This window comes from Thunnus maccoyii, chromosome 16 (genome assembly GCF_910596095.1).
Source record: "Thunnus maccoyii chromosome 16, fThuMac1.1, whole genome shotgun sequence".
In the NCBI taxonomy this organism is placed as follows: domain Eukaryota; kingdom Metazoa; phylum Chordata; class Actinopteri; order Scombriformes; family Scombridae; genus Thunnus; species Thunnus maccoyii.
The window spans coordinates 22,155,596-22,174,210 of NC_056548.1; the positions used below are offsets into that span (position 1 = coordinate 22,155,596).

The 18,615-nt window shown below is 39.6% G+C and overlaps 1 protein-coding gene across 1 annotated transcript; it reads left to right on the forward strand.

Moving 5' to 3' along the window:
* The first annotated feature begins 4,558 nt into the window (after positions 1-4,558).
* LOC121880810 (semaphorin-4E-like) lies at positions 4,559-10,668 on the forward strand. Its single transcript, XM_042388341.1, has 16 exons — positions 4,559-4,569; positions 4,733-4,842; positions 5,048-5,147; positions 5,554-5,699; positions 6,619-6,681; positions 6,794-6,889; positions 7,090-7,189; positions 7,341-7,451; positions 7,618-7,766; positions 7,843-8,018; positions 8,553-8,703; positions 8,803-9,025; positions 9,128-9,246; positions 9,417-9,583; positions 9,666-9,715; positions 9,921-10,668. Exons 2-16 carry the CDS (start codon positions 4,747-4,749, stop codon positions 10,514-10,516), a joined length of 2,343 nt encoding a protein of 780 aa, XP_042244275.1. The 5' UTR covers positions 4,559-4,569; positions 4,733-4,746; the 3' UTR covers positions 10,517-10,668.
* Positions 10,669-18,615: the final 7,947 nt, after the last annotated feature.

The following is an 18,615-nucleotide window of genomic DNA, read 5'->3' on the forward strand; positions in this document are numbered from 1 at the left end:
TTTGAAGATATATAGTTAAACACGAGTGATGCGTGTGATGCGGTCAAGCGCCTCATTCCTGATTGCATCACTGTCGTGCCAACAATGATGGTAAAGCACACCCTCTTGTGTAATATTGCTTAAGAGGCATCTAGCGGACCGGACTGGGCAGAAATGGAATATATTTTCATAAGTATGTTTTCATTCAAGTATAATCACTTGAAAATAAAAATCGTTGTGTTTTCATTAACATAAAATGAGCCCTTTATATCTACATAGGGAGCAGGTCCTCTTCCACAGAGCCCACCATGTTGCACCGCCATGTTCATACAGCAGCCCAGAACGGACAAACCAAACACTGGCTCTAGAGAATGCCTTTCGTGTTTTTTGCAGTTTCGCAGCCACTGTAGGTTCTCCTACACATTTGCAAGGGGAAGGGGAAGGGAGGGTATTCAGTTGGTTGCAATCTGCAACCTCACCTGGTCCTTTAAACACACCATTAAACATGAAAACTTGGAAACTTGGAAGTATTTATATCTACTAAAATCTAGGTAAAATGAAAATTTCTCATATCCAAATGACTTTTTAGGGACTGCCATATTTTGTTGAGTAATCTTGAAAAAAATTACATAAAGATGTGTTTTCAGGTTATAGCTTTTTAGTTTTAAAGCAAAATCCACAAAAAAACTCTTTCACACTGCTCAAACCAGAAGCCACGTACATGCTTAATATTTCTCCATGGCACTGTGATGTATTAGATATAACTTGACATGTTGGTGAGGGCCTTAATTAAGCTTCTTTGTTAATTAATTTATTTGCAAGGATTTTTATCTGCACATACAGTATTCGTATTGACTATATGAAGGTATTAAGGAATTGTAGCAAGTGGTTTGAGGAAAGTTATTTCTGTTATATGAAGGTGGTCCAAAGATCATGTAGCCTACTTGAGGAAAATGTAGTGTAAGTGTAAGTCTCCCGGCATCATAGTGAAGGTTTCTTTCACTGTGTTGCACTGTCATTCAAATCAAGGCCCATTTACAGCAAATAAACCTTGCTGTGGCATTGAAGCTAAAGCTCAATCCACTTTATAAGGAAAAATAATTTTCCTGGTGATAGATTTTGACTTTACATTGCAGTCATGGCAGAACTCTTTATTTCTGTAGTAGAAATCACAGTTTAGCTGCTCCCTCTGGTGGCACAAGGTCCCAGTGATCCCAAAATGTATGCATTTTCATTTAAACTAAAAACTACAGGGGAAGGGACTAATCTCTGAGATTACCTTCTGTTGAAATGAAGACTTGCGGGCCCCTTTCCCTCCACAGGTGAAGGGCAGCACCGGAAAAGAAATGTTATAGCAAATGGTAACAGTAGGAGCTTTCAAAATGAAAATGTGATTTTCAGGTGATGCACAAAAATCCACCATGAAAACATACTGCTCCCCTCAGATTTTGAAACTGACTGAATGCATATTTACTGTAATCCCGGCTATCCAGAGTGATTAAAATAGTAAATTGCTACAGAATAAATTGAGTAATGGATCCCCTTGTATCTGTGTTTTTCTTCCAGAGAAAGTAAAGTAAATATCATTTTAAAAATCTGCCAATTTAGATTAACCTTGTAGGGGCACAAACATGTTTTCAGGTAAATTATTTTGTCAATAATGAGAGGCATCTCTCAAGAAAGCAAGATGTCTATTCCTCAACAACAAACTTTGTGGCAGCTGTTTTTTTCTAAAGCAGAGGGAGTCAATTTGCAGCTAACGCGTCTTGACGGATGTGATCACGACTAAATAAAATAAAGCAACATATTTTAAGGAGAGCTGTGCAATTGGGGGGAGAAGCAATGAGCACTCTTCAGTGCTGAATGCGGACTAATGACAGAGAAGCCAGTTTAATATGCCATTAACACAGAGCAAGTAGGAAGGCTACAATTAAACTTCCATAAGCATTATTAGATCTGCCAGGGAGGTCATGTTTTCAGTCCCAATTGTTTACTTCCTATTGGCGAGATGACTTGAAAACTTGATAGAAACAGCTGATTTAATCAAAAAGTGCAAATCAAAAACAACCTCAGCTCTAAATGGAGCCCTGGAGAGTTTGTGGTGCGCAGTTGCACCGCTGTTTGTGATGCCACAGCCAATGAACACAGCTCTGATCCACGATTCAAGTTAACAAGACCAGAAAACAAGTTTTTTTTTTTTTTCAAGATTCAAGATTTTTTATTATCATTTTACAACAGAAGGTTGCACAATGAAATGTAGTCTGTAGCCTCCCAATGCTACACACAAAAACTGAAACCACACAACAAACAACAAACAACAAGTCACAAATACAAAACTATTTTTTATGTTGTAGTGCAGAGGATGAATTGAGGAGTCTCAGCCTGAGGAAAGAAGCTGCTCTGTAGTCTGGTAGTATGACAGCAGAGACTTCTGTATCTCTTGCCAGATGGCAGCAGGGTGAACTGGCTGTGGTTGGGGTGGGTATTGTCTTCTAGTATCCTTTGGGCTCTGTGCAGGCTCCTCACCTCACCGATGTCACTGATGCTTGGTAGATGGGTACCAATGATGTTCTGTGTGGTTTTAATCACCCGCTGCACATCCCATGCCAATTTGTGATGTTTCCATGTTGCTTTCTATTGCTCCTCTATAAAAGTTAGCAATAATCTGAAATGGGAATTTTGCCTTCTTAAGTTTCTTTAAGAAGTACAGTCGTTTCTGGGCTTTTTTTGGGTGGAGATGTGTGATGTCCATGACAGGATCTCTGTGATGCTGATACCCAGGAACTTAAAACTGTTCACCTGCTCCACCTCAGCTCCACTGATGTAGATAGGGGTGTGTGTCTTTACCTCCCTTTTTCTAAAATCAATAATCAGCTCCTTGGTTTTGTTGACAATGAGCAGTTAGTTGTTCTCTGTGCACCATTCTGCAAGATTGTTGATTTCCTCCCGATATGAACTCTCATCATTGTTTGAAATCCGGCCGATGGCGGTGGTGTCGCCCGCAAAGTTCACAACAGAGTTCTCTCCATGTTGGGGGTTACAGTCATGGGTGTACAGCATGAATAGGAGGGGGCTGAGCACACAACCCTGGTGGATCTCCGGTGTTGAGCACGAGAGTAGAGGAGGTGTGACCACCAATCAAAACTGTCTGCGGTCTGTTTGTGAGGTCCAATATCCAGTTCCCGTATCCAGTTGAGGTATTTAAGTCCAGAGTGCTAAGTTTTCCAATCAGATTCATGGGGGAGATTATATTAAATGCTGAGCTGAAATCAACAAACAACATTCTGATGTGGGTGTTGTTATTTTCAAGGTGTGTGAAAACTGAGTGGTGGACAGAGGAGATGCCATCCTCTGTGGATCTGTTGGTTCTGGATGCAAATTGGTGAGGATCCAGGCTGTCTGGGATATTGTCTTTGATGTGCTTGAAAACCAGTTTTTCAAAGCACTTCATCAGAATGGGAGTGAGTGCCACAGGGCGGTAGTCGTTTAGACTAGACACAGACGCAGACTTTTTTGGTACAGGGATGATGGTGGCTGTCTTGAAGCAGGTGGGAACACTCTCCTGTGACAGTGATATGTTAAAAATGTCAGTTATAACATCAACTAGCTTGTTGGCAAATGTTTTTAGTACACGGCCAGGGATGTTATCAGGCCCAGCAGCTTTATTCATATTCTCTCTAAACAGGATTCTTCTCACATCCACTGTGGATACTGACAGTGGCAGGTCCTCTGGAGGCGGAGTAGCCTTTACAGCTGACTCTTTGTTGAGGATATCAAAGCGAGCATAGAATGAGTTAAGCTCATCTGGCAACGTGGCCTCACACAATATGGGGGCACTCCTGCTTTTGTAGCCTGTGATGTTCTGGATTGCCTGCTACATATCTTTGGTGTCATTGGTGTTGAAATCTCTCTCCAGTCTCTGCTCATGTCTCTCTGCTTTGCCTCCTTTATGCCAGCTTTCAGTCTTGCTCTGGCGGTGTTGTATGTTTCCTTATCACCTGACTGAAAGGCAGCTTTTTTGGCTCAGGATAAAGCCCTTGCTTCTCCATTCATCCAGGCTCTCTGGTTTGGAATTTATTGTCTTTGTGATCACCACATCATCAACACATCTGCTGATGTGTGATGTCACTGTTGATATATATTCCTCAAGATTGATGTGGTTCCCCTGTGTGGCGGCGTCCCTGAACATGTGCCACTCAAAACAGTCCTGTAGAGCTGCTATAACTTCATCTGTCCACACTTTAACAGTTTTTACTGATATTTTGAGCCTTTTTATCAGCTGAAAGTAAGTAGGCAGGAGAAGCAGGGAAATATGGTCTGATAGATCAAAATGGGAATGAGGGAGGGCTTTGTAGCTGCCAGGAATGTTTAACATGGTCCAGGGTATTACTTCCCCTGGTGGGGATGTGGACATGTTGGTGGAATTTAAGTAAAACAGTTCTGAGGTCAGTTTGATTAAAATCACCAGCTACAATAAAAATACCATCCGGTTGTTTTGTCATGTGAATGCTAATGACCTCATACAATTCCTGTAGTGCATTTTTTGAATTTGCATCTGGAAGAATGTAAACAGCAACAACAAACACACTGGTGAATCCTCTGAGCAGATAATATGGTTGACATTTTAACATTAAAAACTGGTAATCTGGTAAACATTGTCCATCAACTTTGACTGCGTTTGAGCAACAAGCATCATTGATGTAAACACAGAGTCCACCTCCTCTCCTCTTATTGGAGTCTTGTGTTTTTATAGGTTCCTTCATCTGCATGCACTGCCGTTGCCATGGTATTTGTTGCTCCTTGCAGTACAACAAATCCTGTGATTTATTCACGAGTTTCTTCTCACAAAACAAGACCTATCAGGTAAGAATAAAAACGAGAAGCACAGATGGAGTGAATCGCTGTCAGTTATCCTAACTGAACAACCTGTAAAATCATAAAATTGATGAAATGAAGCTGTGTACTTTAGTGGTGAATATTTTACCTTAATTTCTGCCAACATAAATTTCTTATACAACATTGAAAAATGATGTCAATTGTGTCTAAATGTGTTTGCCCCATCTTATAGGACACGATGAGACCTACTGTGCTCTTCTTTTATTTCCTCATCATCATGAGTGAGGGTGTTGAAGCAAACAACAAACCCCGCAGGAGCATTTCCTTCCAAGGTAAAGCATCTACTGTAGATGAACAGGCAAAAGACAGACTGTGGCCTATACTAAGAGTAGACTATGCATAATCTCAACATACATAATGTTCTGCACATATTACAACATATATAAAGTGGATTGTACAGCAGACTGTCAGTTTAGACTATACTGATGTGTGTTTGGGCTTAGTGCATTGCCTTTATAATAATACAGGATCAAAACAACAAATACAGTGGTTTACAATTAGGAGTAACGTAAAGTAGGCAGCAGCAGTAAATAATACTGTAATTAAATGAATCATACTATATGTGCAGCGTAAAATGACCAGGTATGCAGTGTGAAAATAACACTGAACATCTTAACTTTATAGAAGACATGGATTTCAAATGAAATCTCCAGCTTCTTGTTCTTTTATCTGGTTTAGACATGAACTTGAAACAGTTCAAAGAGTCTGGCTTTAGCAGTTTGAGCTCTTTGATGATAAGAGATGACATTGGTCTACTTGTTGTCGGAGCCAGAGGGAAAGTGCTCACCCTCAACTTGGATGACATCACCAAAAAGACCAGTGAGGTAAGAACATTGTTTGGATGGACTGGGCCGTTGTACCCAACACACAAAAAATGAGCAGTTTAAGTTCAAACACCAGTACAATAATAAATCTAGAATGACAGAAAAAGATCGACTCTTCATCAGTTCTTCAGATACAATAGGTCCATACAGAACCATAATGACTAAAAAAAGTTCTATGATTTGTAGAAGTGCAACAATTAGTTAATTAGCTGATTGACATAAAATTAATCCGCAACTATTTTGATAATCAAATAATTGTTTTAGTCATTTTTTAAAATATGGCAAAACATTTTTGGAAAATATGCTAAAAAATGTGCTGTTTTTAGCTTTTTGAATGTCATTATTTTATGCTTTTCTTTGTCATATATGATAGTAAATATATATAGTAAGAATATCTTTGGGCTCTGGACAAAATAAGACATTTAAAGATGTAACCTTGGACTCTGATAATTTATAACTGGCATTTTCACTATTTTCAGGCATTTTATAGACAAAATGATTAATCAAGAAAATAATCAGCAGATGAATCGATAATGAAAAGAATCGTTAGTTGCAGCCCTAATGATTTGTTAAATGGCACATTGGAATAAAAAACCCAGAGTGGCTCCTAAAATGTAAGTAAAGTTTATTAAATTGCATAACAAATGTCTTTGTGAAATATAATATAAGGTAAAGAAACATACACAACACCCCCTAAACAAGAAGTAGAAAGAACTATTTTAAATCAGACCAATAAATATTTCACCACTGAAAACTGTGACCTTCTCAGTCATTCTGAAGAGGTGTTTTTTGGTACCAAAAATAGCTGTGAGAACTATTCAACTAATAGCTGTCAGAATAATTTTCTATATTTATATATATTTTTTATACATTTTCACATGAGGGTTTCCACATCATTGCTAATTCTGTATTCCTCCAGGCCAACTGGATGGTCAGTCCAGCAGACAAAGCCCTCTGTCAGAGGAAGGGCAAAGACACTAAGGTACAGGAATAAGTGAAGTAGAAGTGAACGTCATCAGACTTTTGTGCAGTTTTTTCTCATCACACACAGCTCATAAAGTCATTAATTTTAATCACATTTGTTCTTCTAAAAGGAATGTGATAACTTCATCAGGACCCTGCACACAACAGAGGATGGTAAAATGCTAGTTTGTGGGACGAACGCTTTCAATCCTGCATGTGACTACATGGTAAGTGACCTCTTAACCCTTTAACCTCGTACGCACTGATAGACAATAATGGACACAACTTGTCAATATTTCACTTGGTATAAGTGTAATAAGTTATCAATAAACAGCTGGAAAAAGCAAATATGGTAATAAGTTCTAGGAAAATAATGCTTTTATAATGGGAAATATATCACAGTGATTATGAATGTCTACTGCACCAGACTTTCACAAATGGAAAAGTTGCCCTGGACGGAAACAAGCACGTAGGTAGAGGAATAGTTCCTTTTGACCCTGACCAACACTTTGCTTCCCTTATGATTGGTGAGTACACAACTATCAACATATTCTCCATTTCTCAACGCTTCATCACTGGTCTGTCATGTCTGCTCTCCTCCAATAAATCTTTAACTGTCAAAAGTTGAAAATGACAGCAATAATGATACAACACTGTTTTTTCCCCCCTACTTCACAGGAAACACTTTGTACTCAGCCTCTTCCTCCAACTTTCTGGGCACAGAGCTGGTGTTTCAGAGAAATGGACTGAACCCTCTCAAGACTGAAATGAAACATTCCTGGTTCAATGGTAAGCTGTCTTATTCGGGAACATGTTACTAAATTAAGATGCAGTAAACAGTCTGTTTCACTGCACAAAACTAAAATCATAGAATTTTCTGCTGTTATTTTTTGTTTTCAGACCTTGTTAAATGTCAGTGCCTTTTGATCTCATATTCTAAACGGTTTGATTTCAGAGCCCACCATGATTTCCATAAAGCTTGTTGAAGCAAGCAAAGACAGTGAGAACGGTGAAGACGACAGTGTATTTTTGTTCTTCACTGAGAATGCTGTAGAGGAACTTCGTGACAACATCCAGGTGTCGAGAATAGCCCGAGTCTGTAAGGTATGTCTCCCATTAAAATACCCGTACCATCTTCATATGGCTGGAAATCAATGTTGTTATTTAATATGTGTATTAGAGTGACTTGGGGGGCAGTAGGACCCTGCAGAGAAAGTGGACTTCATTCTTGAAAGCCCGTTTGGACTGTCCATTTGGTGGTGTCGGCTTGCCCTCCCTCGTCCAAGACGTTTTCCTCCTTCAAGACCTAAAAAACTGGACGGATAGCATCTTCTATGCCACGTTCACTTCCAACTCGTACGTTGAAATTTAATTCATTATTCACTGAAACATTTCATGTTCTATTCTATATTCTTCTTCCAAGCTTCTTTATATCATCAAATCTGTCAAGATATTTAGGATTTAGCGTTTTTATGCAACATCCCAACAACTTGTACAGATGTTCTGCAACTTGTGTAGCTACAGTATGTACCTATGTAACTCCTTTACGTAAATGGAAAATGGAGTGCATTTATATAGCGCCTTTCTAGTCTTATTGACCACTCAAAGCTCTTTCACCCATTCACACACACACACACACCGCTGGCGCAGCCATCAGGAGCAATTTGGAGTTCAATATCTTGCCCAAGGACACTTAAACATGCAGACTGGAGGAGCCAGATATCAAACCCCCGACCTTATGATTAGTGGATGACCCGCTCTACCTCCTGAGCCACAGCTACCCTTTATGTACAGTATATGCATGTGTATATGTAAAATGTAAAGAGGTTACACATATGTGGAAACAGAAAATAACAAGGATTATATATTTTCTGTTTCCCTTTATGACAGGGAGTCCTCAGGTGCTTGCAACCAGTCTGCTGTCTGTGCATACAAGCTGTCAGACATCAGCCAGGTGTTCAGCGGGAGGTTTTTGACTGAGAAGGATGCTGGGAGGTGGGACACATACACAGGAGAAGAGCCTGTCCCTTACCCTGGTTCAGTAAGTATCAAGCCAAGAAGAATTAAATATCTCATCATTATTAAGGTTGATTACTTTTGGTTTAAATATTTAAAACAACATTGCGTATCATTGTTATAGTGCATTAATGATGAAATGCGGGCCAAAGGTGTGATGACCTCCCTAGACCTCTCAGACGAAACCCTGCTGTTTGTGAAGAACCACCCTCTGATGGAGAGCGTGGTTACACCGATAACTGGCAAGCCTCTGCTGTTCCAGATAGGGACACGATTTTCCAAAATTGTTGTGGATCAAGTTGCATCACTGGATGGGCGACAGCATCAAATTATGCTTATTGGCACAGGTTGAAGCACATGTGCAGACATGCCTTAACATCAATAACACAAATCACACACAAGGTACACTGACAGATGAATTCAATGTTGTGTTAATTCTTCTCTCTTAGACTCTGGTTGGCTGCAGAAGGCAGTGAGGTTTGATGGCGAGGGTGGCCGCATCATTGAGGAGCTGCAGCTGTTTCAAATTCCTCAGCCTGTCAACTTTCTCCAGCTCTCCTCCAAAACAGTAAGGCCTGATTCACTAGTGTTGTTTTCCGAATGCAATTTCAAGTTGGTAAATTACCCAGATCTGTTATGACTTTAGTTTAATGAACACCTTACCTGATCTTTGATGCATCATAATTAAAACGTCCTTGTAGGGAGACAACTTGTCTAAACCCTGCTGTATATCTGCAGGGCCAGCTGTACAGCGGTGCCAATAATGTCACTGTTCAGGTTAATGTAAGGGAATGCAGCCACTACACATCGTGCGATGACTGCCTTCTTGCCAGAGACCCATACTGTGGCTGGGACAAGATCAGAGGCCAGTGTGCATCTGTTGTTGGCGCATCACTTGGGTCTATGTACGATGAAACTCCTATGATCTTTTGCTTTCCAGAATGTGATTGTTTGTTATGCTTAAGAAAGTTTTTTATCCTCTTGCAGGATTCAGAGTCTAAGTGATGGAGACATCAGGATGTGCCCGATCTCTGATTGTAAGTTCCCTGTATGCCACTACAGCACACAATATCAAATATGAATTTAAAGCTGATAAAAATAGGTGGTGTGTATGTTACAATAAAATCTCTGTGACAGTGAGGAGGATGTTTTAAATTAATTATATGGTACGGGACATATTCTTGAAAGGAGGTTAAACATTGACCAGGTGTGAATGGATGTGTGCTTGATGTCTTCCTCAAGTGAAAAGGAAACCTGACGTCGTCCATCTCATCATGGGGATAGCCCAGTTTCTCCCATGTTCCCCTGAGACCAACCTTCCAGTCAGCTGGCGCTTCTCTAATAGCACCCTCCTTCCTGGCCCCCGTCACACTGTGCTCAGCCAGGGCCTTATCATCAGACCCTCCTTGTCTGATGCTGACCTTTACACCTGTGAGACAGAGGAAATGGTGAATGGCAAAGTACACCGCAAGATGGTAGTCCAGTACCTCATCCAGGTTGAGGACACTAAAACTGTGGTCAGGAACTTGAAGGTGGCTGTGATTGCCTTGAGTGTTCTCCTGGGCTCATTGTCATTGCTACATAAGATAAAGGCCAAATTGCGAAACCCTATTGATTGTGCCAATGAAAACAGCAACAACAATCAAGTGATCTCTGTGAGGTCTTTCTGTGACTATGACCAGACCATGCACCAGCACATGGAGGAAGGTCGGGCTCCCTGTTACCAGGAAGAGGGGCGCCACAGGGAGGCTAACAGTGGGAATGATGGGAATGCAGAGATTGGGAGTGTTACATCTGTACATCATTCTCCCAGAAGGCACTGTGGCAAAATTGGCTGAGGAGAAGGTGGAGGGGGAGAATGACAACTGTTGCACAGTTATTGAGATCATCAAGTGATCCCCCTCTTCTAGCATTCAAGTCACTGTATTTCCTTTTGTGTCATTTTATTGTATTGAATAAACATGGTCTTTATGAGCCCTCTGCTCAGGTACACTTGTTTCTCTGAATCTTTATAATAGAGCTTGAGAATTCAAAGTTGGCATAAGCCGTAGAGCCACGCAGGCCACATTTATGGGAATATATCAGGTTAAAATAAACCAGAAATTCCCTTTAGATAGCCTTAATAATAAGGGCAAATGACAGTAACAATGGAGACACATTTTCATTGCTCATTACATTACACAAGTATCTGTCCTTGTCCACAAACAGAAGTGTTTCCTGATGCGTAGATTCAGTTAAAAAAAGGACATCATTTACCACTGACAGCACGTTCAGGGTTTATGGTTTTTTGTGAAAAAACAGTTTAACTTTAAATATACATTTAGTTAGCTCCCCCACATTTAAACATGTCTAGACCCACCCCTGATGGTGAGAAACATGCTTGATGCATTTCAGGGGACAAGCAATAATTAGTAGTAGGGAGGTAGTATTTACCATGTCTGCTCAAAATAACAGTAAACTGTTTCAGTGCGTAGGAAACAAAAGGAATGTCTAGATGCCTTCTCTCTTTTTTTGAGGAAAGCTGCTGGGTTGCCTGGAATGAACTGGGGTAATCCTATGGGGGGCATTTGCTAAGGGAATCTCACAGTAATCAACTCATTTGATTTTAAATGTCTTGTATAAAAGTTGCAAACCTTGTCTACATCATGCATGCCACGGCCATTTCTTGACTCTGACATGAAAGGTTTTACAGGACCGCCAGAACAATAAGCTTCACCTATGGCTATCTCCACTGGAGTAAAGCTCACCGAAACCAGCCAAAGCAGCCGCTAAAGTTACCTTTTTAACTTTATGCTCCATGATATAAACAGCAATATTCTCTGGTACTGAATTTTTGAACTGCTCTAAAACTACTAAGTCACACAGTGAATCAAAAGTACTGACATGCCACGAGAGAAATGAGCTGTCAAATCGTGAGCAAATTCAAGATGTGCCTGTTTCTCATCTTTCTCCCACTTTCAGAACCTCAGTATACCTCAGGAACTAACTCGTATGCCTTCAGTACTGCTGATTTAACAGCAGAATACTTTTAAAAATCTGAAGAAGAAAAAGATAAGTAGGCCTGTTGTGCCTTGCCTGTGTGTGTTTAAGCCTATAGGCAAAAAGCTACAAATTACCCAAATTATCAAAATTCTCACCAGAGAACTCAGTGGGAGAGGAGGAATTGTTAAGCTCTACAGCACTTTCAGCTACCATTTTACCATGCTAAATTAAATAAAGTTTATACTGCAGCAAATGTAGTTTTTCCTGCTGTTTGTTGCTGCAATTTTTCTACAGCAACCTAATTTCAGCCTGTTGTTTTGACTGTCTGTGGGGGAGCTTAGCCAGAGTGTCAAGGACGGTGACAGGACGCAGACTCAAACTTGTTGAATTTCTAAAAAAAAGGTGACCTGTGTAACGGAAAAAAACAAAAACTCAACAAACTTAGGTATGATCACATGCACACAGCTAGATGCATATCGTCTTTCTGTTCTCCTCAAACCAACAACCTCAAACCAACCACTTTCCCTTATGCCAATAACTGGTACATAACAATGTCACTTGTATCAATTAATATTGTTTATACACTTTATCCACCCAGTACTCCTCACCATATGCCAAAACTGAGTACAAATTCACACAAATATTAAACCGGAGGGGTCACTGCAAATCAATAAAAAGTTCTTCTGAGTCGTCACTTTTATCCTATGATGAAACATTTCTATCCTGATGGGAGTGGTCTCTTCCAGGATGACAATGCCCCAATTCACAGGGCACGAGGGGTCACTGAATGGTTTGATGAGTATGAAAATGATGTGAATCATATGCTATGGCCTTTGCAGTCACCAGATCTCAACCCAATTGAACACCTGTGGGAGATTTGGACCGATGTGTTAGACAGCGCTCTCCAGCACCATCATCAAAACACCAAATGAGGGAATATCTTTTTGAAGAATGGTGTTCCTCAGCCGTGACATTGATTTTACAGGTCTCTGGAACTCTTCTGGGGGGATGAACACCATTCCCAAACCATGCCAGCAAAATGCCCCCCAAAGCATAACAGAGCCACTGGATCCCCTCACTGTAGGGGTCAAGCATTCAGGCCTGTGCCAGTTTTTCCTTTAATTTGTCACCCGTCTGTACATCAAAATGTAATGGGGACAAATGGTGTGGTCTTACCCACTTTGTCACACCTTCCATGAGCGAATTGTAACTGAGTAATTGTTTCTGTTGCTCAAACCTATGGATGTCAAAAACTGCAGAGACAACCCAGCAGTAGGCCTTCAAAATGACCTCAGTTGTCCTTCAAAGTCTTGCCATTAATGTCAATTTTATGACGTTCCGCAATTTTCAGTAACTTGTCTTTGGTACATCTGTCCAGAAAACCCTCTGATGGAGTTTTAACAAAATCAGCAATGGCACCCATCTAAAAAATGCTCTGACAAACAAGACCCACAACAATTTGTTACAACAAACCTGTAGGTAAATAATGACGACCATGCATGTACGGCCTTATAAGGAACCTTGTTCCCTCTAAATGTCTAATTATCCCAAACTTTACCACCTAAACTCATCCCATCTTCATGCAGGTCCACGGCAGTTACTTATGCACCAAATCCCAATAGTGCAGGAGAGCCACATCTAGCATCTCCCTGGAGCTACAGACATGCTCCCAAGCAACCGCTGTAACCAAGTTTATTGCAGCCTGCAAAACCGACAAACTCAGCAGAACCCAAAGGGATAATGCTGCTGTGCCTACTGGGGAACTCTGTTCCAAACAATTGTGCACAGTGAGTCAACATTTACCCACAGTGCAACATAGTGCTGCAGTACTATGGGCCTAAAGAACACATTTTCCTCCCCAGACCACAAACTAATGTAACACAACATTATATGGAACAAGATTTATTAAAGCACTTCAGGTACCCTGTTTGTAGCGTACAAGACTCACAAGAGCTATGAAGTGCATTATCAAATTCAGCATGTGTATGGAGGACTTCTAACAGATCATTTACAGCTAAAACACTGAGCTGCAAACATGTTGAACGATTAGCTTTGCAGATCGAACCTACCTGTAACCCAGAGGCTGAATGGTGAAACTATGTGCCTGTGTCGCCTCAAAGGTAGTGAGGGACAGGCTGAAATCTATGAGTTTCATTTTGAAAGGTTGGTTTTCATGATTATCCAGCATGATGTTCTCTGGTTTCAAATCAGAGTGAATGGCTCCAATGCCCTTCAGGGCATCAAAGGCCGCCAGCAACTGCAGGGACAGAGGAAGAAAATAGACAGTTAGTGATACGATTGACCAGGGTGCAGGCATATAAGGATCAAGAAATATAGTTTTAAATATTTTTCTATGTGTATGTACACAGTTAACATTCTGTTTCTAATTTATGAATTTTAAATATCAAACTCATTCCTCAACTGGCTGAGTGTATTTCCATGACTTGTTAATAGAGTAATTAAAGCCATATAGTCTTTACCTGGTGTGTAATTGACCGAATCTTACTAAGAGACAGCGGCTCGTAGTATCTAGCCGATGAAGGCTTCTGTCTAGTATCTCAAATGCTAGACAAGTATGTCTTTGTACGTGAGTGTCTCAAAGAACTGTACAACGTTTGTCTTGACTGGGTCATGACCTTTCGCGACCTCTAGAATTTTTACCTGCATATAAGAGGGAAAATTACATGATTAAGTGACACAGCATGGTATCCGCAGTTCATTTATTAAACAACTAAACATAATATAGGCAAGAAAGTAAATATAATTAGTGATCTACCTCTCTTATTATGACAGCGCTGTCCTAAGTTTTGAGGATCTTGAGGGCCACGTCCTGTGCTGTGATCAGATTCACACATTTGGCAACTTTGCTGATGTGTCCCTTGTCATTTAAATCCACGAGGTAGCGGTTGGTGTTGCTGAACAGTATCTCACTCTGTTGCACCTCAAAGCCTCCTGATTTCTTTTCTTCTGCGACTGGTGACAAAGAAGCAGCAACATAATAATGATAATGATAATGATAATAACAATCATAACTTCATTTATATAGCACTTTTTAAAACGTACAGTTACAAAGTGCTTCACATATAGGATAAAATACACACATACAAATATAAATATACCTACATACATACACACATACATACATATACATATGCCTAATACATAGACAAGAAATAAGAATACGAACAAGATTATCAAAACTAAAGGCGAACAGAGAGTAATTATAAAAAGGCTAACCTATATTGGGAGCCAATATACTGACTGACCTCCTTAGTAAAACAAGAAAAAACTAGAGGAGGGCATGGCAAAAAAATGTAGATATGGCACTTGCAGGCTGCATCCTTCACAGTCAGACTAAGAGTTTATTAGCCACAATCTAAGTATCACTACTGTTAAGTGATTTGACCATCTACTATAGTATAAAGCCCTGATTTTAACCAAGAGATGCTTTCATATTTTGACTACTGCAGGCCAGAGAGGGTGATTTTTTTATTTGAGGGCCCTCACCCATCACCCTCCCGTTCCACCCTGCCAAAACCTCTTGCCACCCCATGCTACATTTTCTAGCTCACCTGTAAATCAAAACACACACACACACAGACACTGTCTCAAGAGTATCTGCTGCATGACTGTTTGTACATCTGAGCTGTCTCAGTCCTTTACACACAGCAATTTTATTGTTAAAATCCACTCAGCAGCATGTTGTTTTGTAAAAACATAAACCCAATCATCCAGATGAATAAATGAATTTGCAAGTGTTTTTCTGTAATGTAGTTATCAAAGGAGAGAAAGTGGATTTTAATTTTTGTTTGCAAATGAGTAAGTTCATTTAATTTTAATAAATGTCCACTTATGGTAAAAAGATTACTCTTAATCTTAGTTGACAATATTTGTGGTTTTGCATGTTTTAGCCCATTAATTACACATCTTAAACTTTACATTAATGAACATTTTCACGTGCATTGCATGTGAAAACTGGCAGCCACTGGTTTCTATGGTGACAGAACACTGAATTTAACTAAATTGAATTAGACTGAATGGAATTGAATTGAGACAGGAGGAGAGGACAAGTGAGTGCTGGAAGCACTGTTAGTGGACTCTGTGATATTTACCTCCAGGTTAAGTGGAGGTGAAAACAGTTGAGAGTAACAGAGGCTTTTCAGCTGCTACACAGGAAGGCTGTGTGTATGTGTGTGAGACAGACAGACAGAGTGTGTGTGCAGTTAGACAGAGATGTTGATGAGGGTTTAAAGGTCAGTGTAAAAGTCTGGCCTTCAGTCTGAATGATGCTGCTGGCATTTACACTGACACACACACACACACACAACAATCTGGGATGCACCAATTCCTCAGTAGTGGAGATAAATAGTGAATGGTCAAGACTGGAAGGTGAAGGATTACATAAACTGAGATTGAAGTATAATTACTGGAAAGAATAACTCCATGGATACCACGTTCATGTTACATGCACAGACAGAAACTACATACAGAGAGAAACATATAAAGACAGAAAGTGAAAGACAGATTTAGAGAGCAAGAACAGACCTGGAATGACCAGTCTCTTCCCAGAACTGCATATTTTCAAGAGGGCAGATTGTATTCAACATCTATACATTATTTATGCCTTGACAGAGATAACAAGAATAATCATGTTTCTTTGACAACAGTGTGGGAGAAATACACACTGACAAAGTGACCAACAGTGTATTTAGACTGTAGACATCATCACTTTGTAAACCAATAGGAGATTTTCTGTATATGGATAAATGTGTGTTTTCACTTGTCTTGACAGATAAATGATGGTCTCTCTACACACCTTTTTAATTCCTTTCCCATAACTTGATCGGTTTAAGTCATACATTTGATTTATTGCAGCCAGTTTGTGTGAAAATCTACATTCCAAAAGACACATTTCAACATTTCAAAAAATACCACTGTAGCTAGTTTTCCATCCAAATGAAACACAAATTTTAACCAAATTTCCAGAAAATCGCAGCCGTTATGTGAATATTAGGAGTTCAGTCATTGAGGTAAACAGCTGCTGGTGCTAATTCTCCACTCAGGGCGCATTGAACCATTGTGGGAGATGAGGGCACAACAAGATGACAAGATGTTTATGTGTCGGAAATGGCGTATGCAAGGTTTTTATGAGTATGCATCTGGCCCCTGCAGTCCACCACAGGTATTTTCACTGATTTTGCCTGATTAGACCTTTTCTCATGACCATGTGGGTGTGCACAGGCAGTTTGATGACCTCATGTAAATCCCATCATGGCTTTGTACAACTCTAACCTGAGCAGGGCTAATCGGCCACAATGACAGCAGACACCTGTACAAGGATGCAGGACCTTGAATCTATAATAATAAATCATCACAAAATAAATCAACAAAACAAAAATCACAAGAGTTTGACTATAATTCCATTATTAGCTTGATCTACCATGTGATTCAATATTCTTTTCCTAGCACTTTGTTAGCATACGATTGTTCCATATGGTCACAGTACTGTAACATTAAAACCCTGAGTGTTTCTAGAAAAGCAGATTAATCTATTTTTGCACTCAGAGTAAGTAGCTGTGGATAAAAGCATCAGCTAAATGCTGTAAACGTAATGTAGTGATAAAGTCTTCATATCTGCTATCATTATCTAAATACTGTTACAAAATGCAGTTACAGGCAAAAATAATTGATCATTTTTCACTTTAAAGGCACGTATAAAAGCTTCATGTGAAGTTTTGTGCATCATATTCTAATCATTCCATTACATGTCCATCGTGTTGTTCATGCTCCTTTATTCTATAACATTAACCAGTTCATCCTCACAAGAAAATCAACAGTATAGGTCCAAAATTCAGGCTGGCAAAAATGACCTTTAGTAACATTTACACTTTCTAGTAGCCATAATAATTATGACCCATGGAAGTGATTCAGTTCAGATGACGTCAATATAAAGTGAATTGATAAGATGATTTTGCCTTATTAGGGGGAAGCAGATTTGGTCATAGACTGTATAAAAATATGGACGTAGTCATCGTGATGTCACCCATTGGTTTCTAACGAGGGGTTTTGAAGCTCAAAGTGAGCTGCTCCGGTCGTTGCCATCTTGGCAGTGTGTGACTCTGCCTAACTCCCGGCCAATCCAAAATGGGCAAAGAGGTGGGCTGAATGGCTGAAACAAGCCACCTAGCAGTTAGCGGATCTGTCACTCAAAGCAGCCATGTCCTTCATTATGCATAACTTTAGGGCTTAATAAAATTTAAAAACCATAATGTTGTGGTGTTAACTGTTGCCATGACAACTTTAAGGAAGTATAAACTACATTCCAAACCCTTTCTCTAACCATAATCAAGTGGTTTTTGTGCCCAAACCTAACCAGACATTAACCACAGCATGTCATACCATGAAACATCATTATTTTTTAACAGTGATTTGTAACATTTTTTGAAAGTGGCATATTACTGTGCAATGGGTCATTCTGGAGTGCATTACTATGACTGCTCGATGGTGTAAACGTAACTACAGGTTGTTTTTGCTGGGTGAATTTTAGACCTATACTGTTGTTTAATTATGAGGATGTGTTCCATTAACAATGTGAAGCTTTTTATACTGTTTGATATAGTGAATGATATTAACTTAATGAATAACCCATGGTTCATGTTATTAATGGAGGTTAATGGGGTCACCACAATGTAAATGGGATTTCTCCTTCTCTTCCTTTTCATTCATACTGTATGTAAAGATTGAGCCTACCAACCACAGTAATGTTAATTCCCTTGGTCATATAATTTATATACATATAAAAAAAACATAATTGTGTTACACAGATGTTATATGAATCCACATTAAAATCACTCCATCGATCATTATACACAAAGCTAAATTAGCATAAAGAAATCTCTATTTGCAGTTTATTTATTGGATAATTATTTGCACAATAATGTTAATTAACAGCTTT

Coding starts and splice junctions, on each gene's coding strand:
- LOC121880810 (XM_042388341.1), top strand. CDS start 4,747: ATGCACTGCCGTTGCCATGGTATTTGTTGCTCCTTGCAGTACAACAAA. Junction 4,843..5,047: donor CACAAAACAAGACCTATCAG/GTAAGAATAAAA, acceptor CCCATCTTATAG/GACACGATGAGACCTACTGT. Junction 5,148..5,553: donor CAGGAGCATTTCCTTCCAAG/GTAAAGCATCTA, acceptor TATCTGGTTTAG/ACATGAACTTGAAACAGTTC.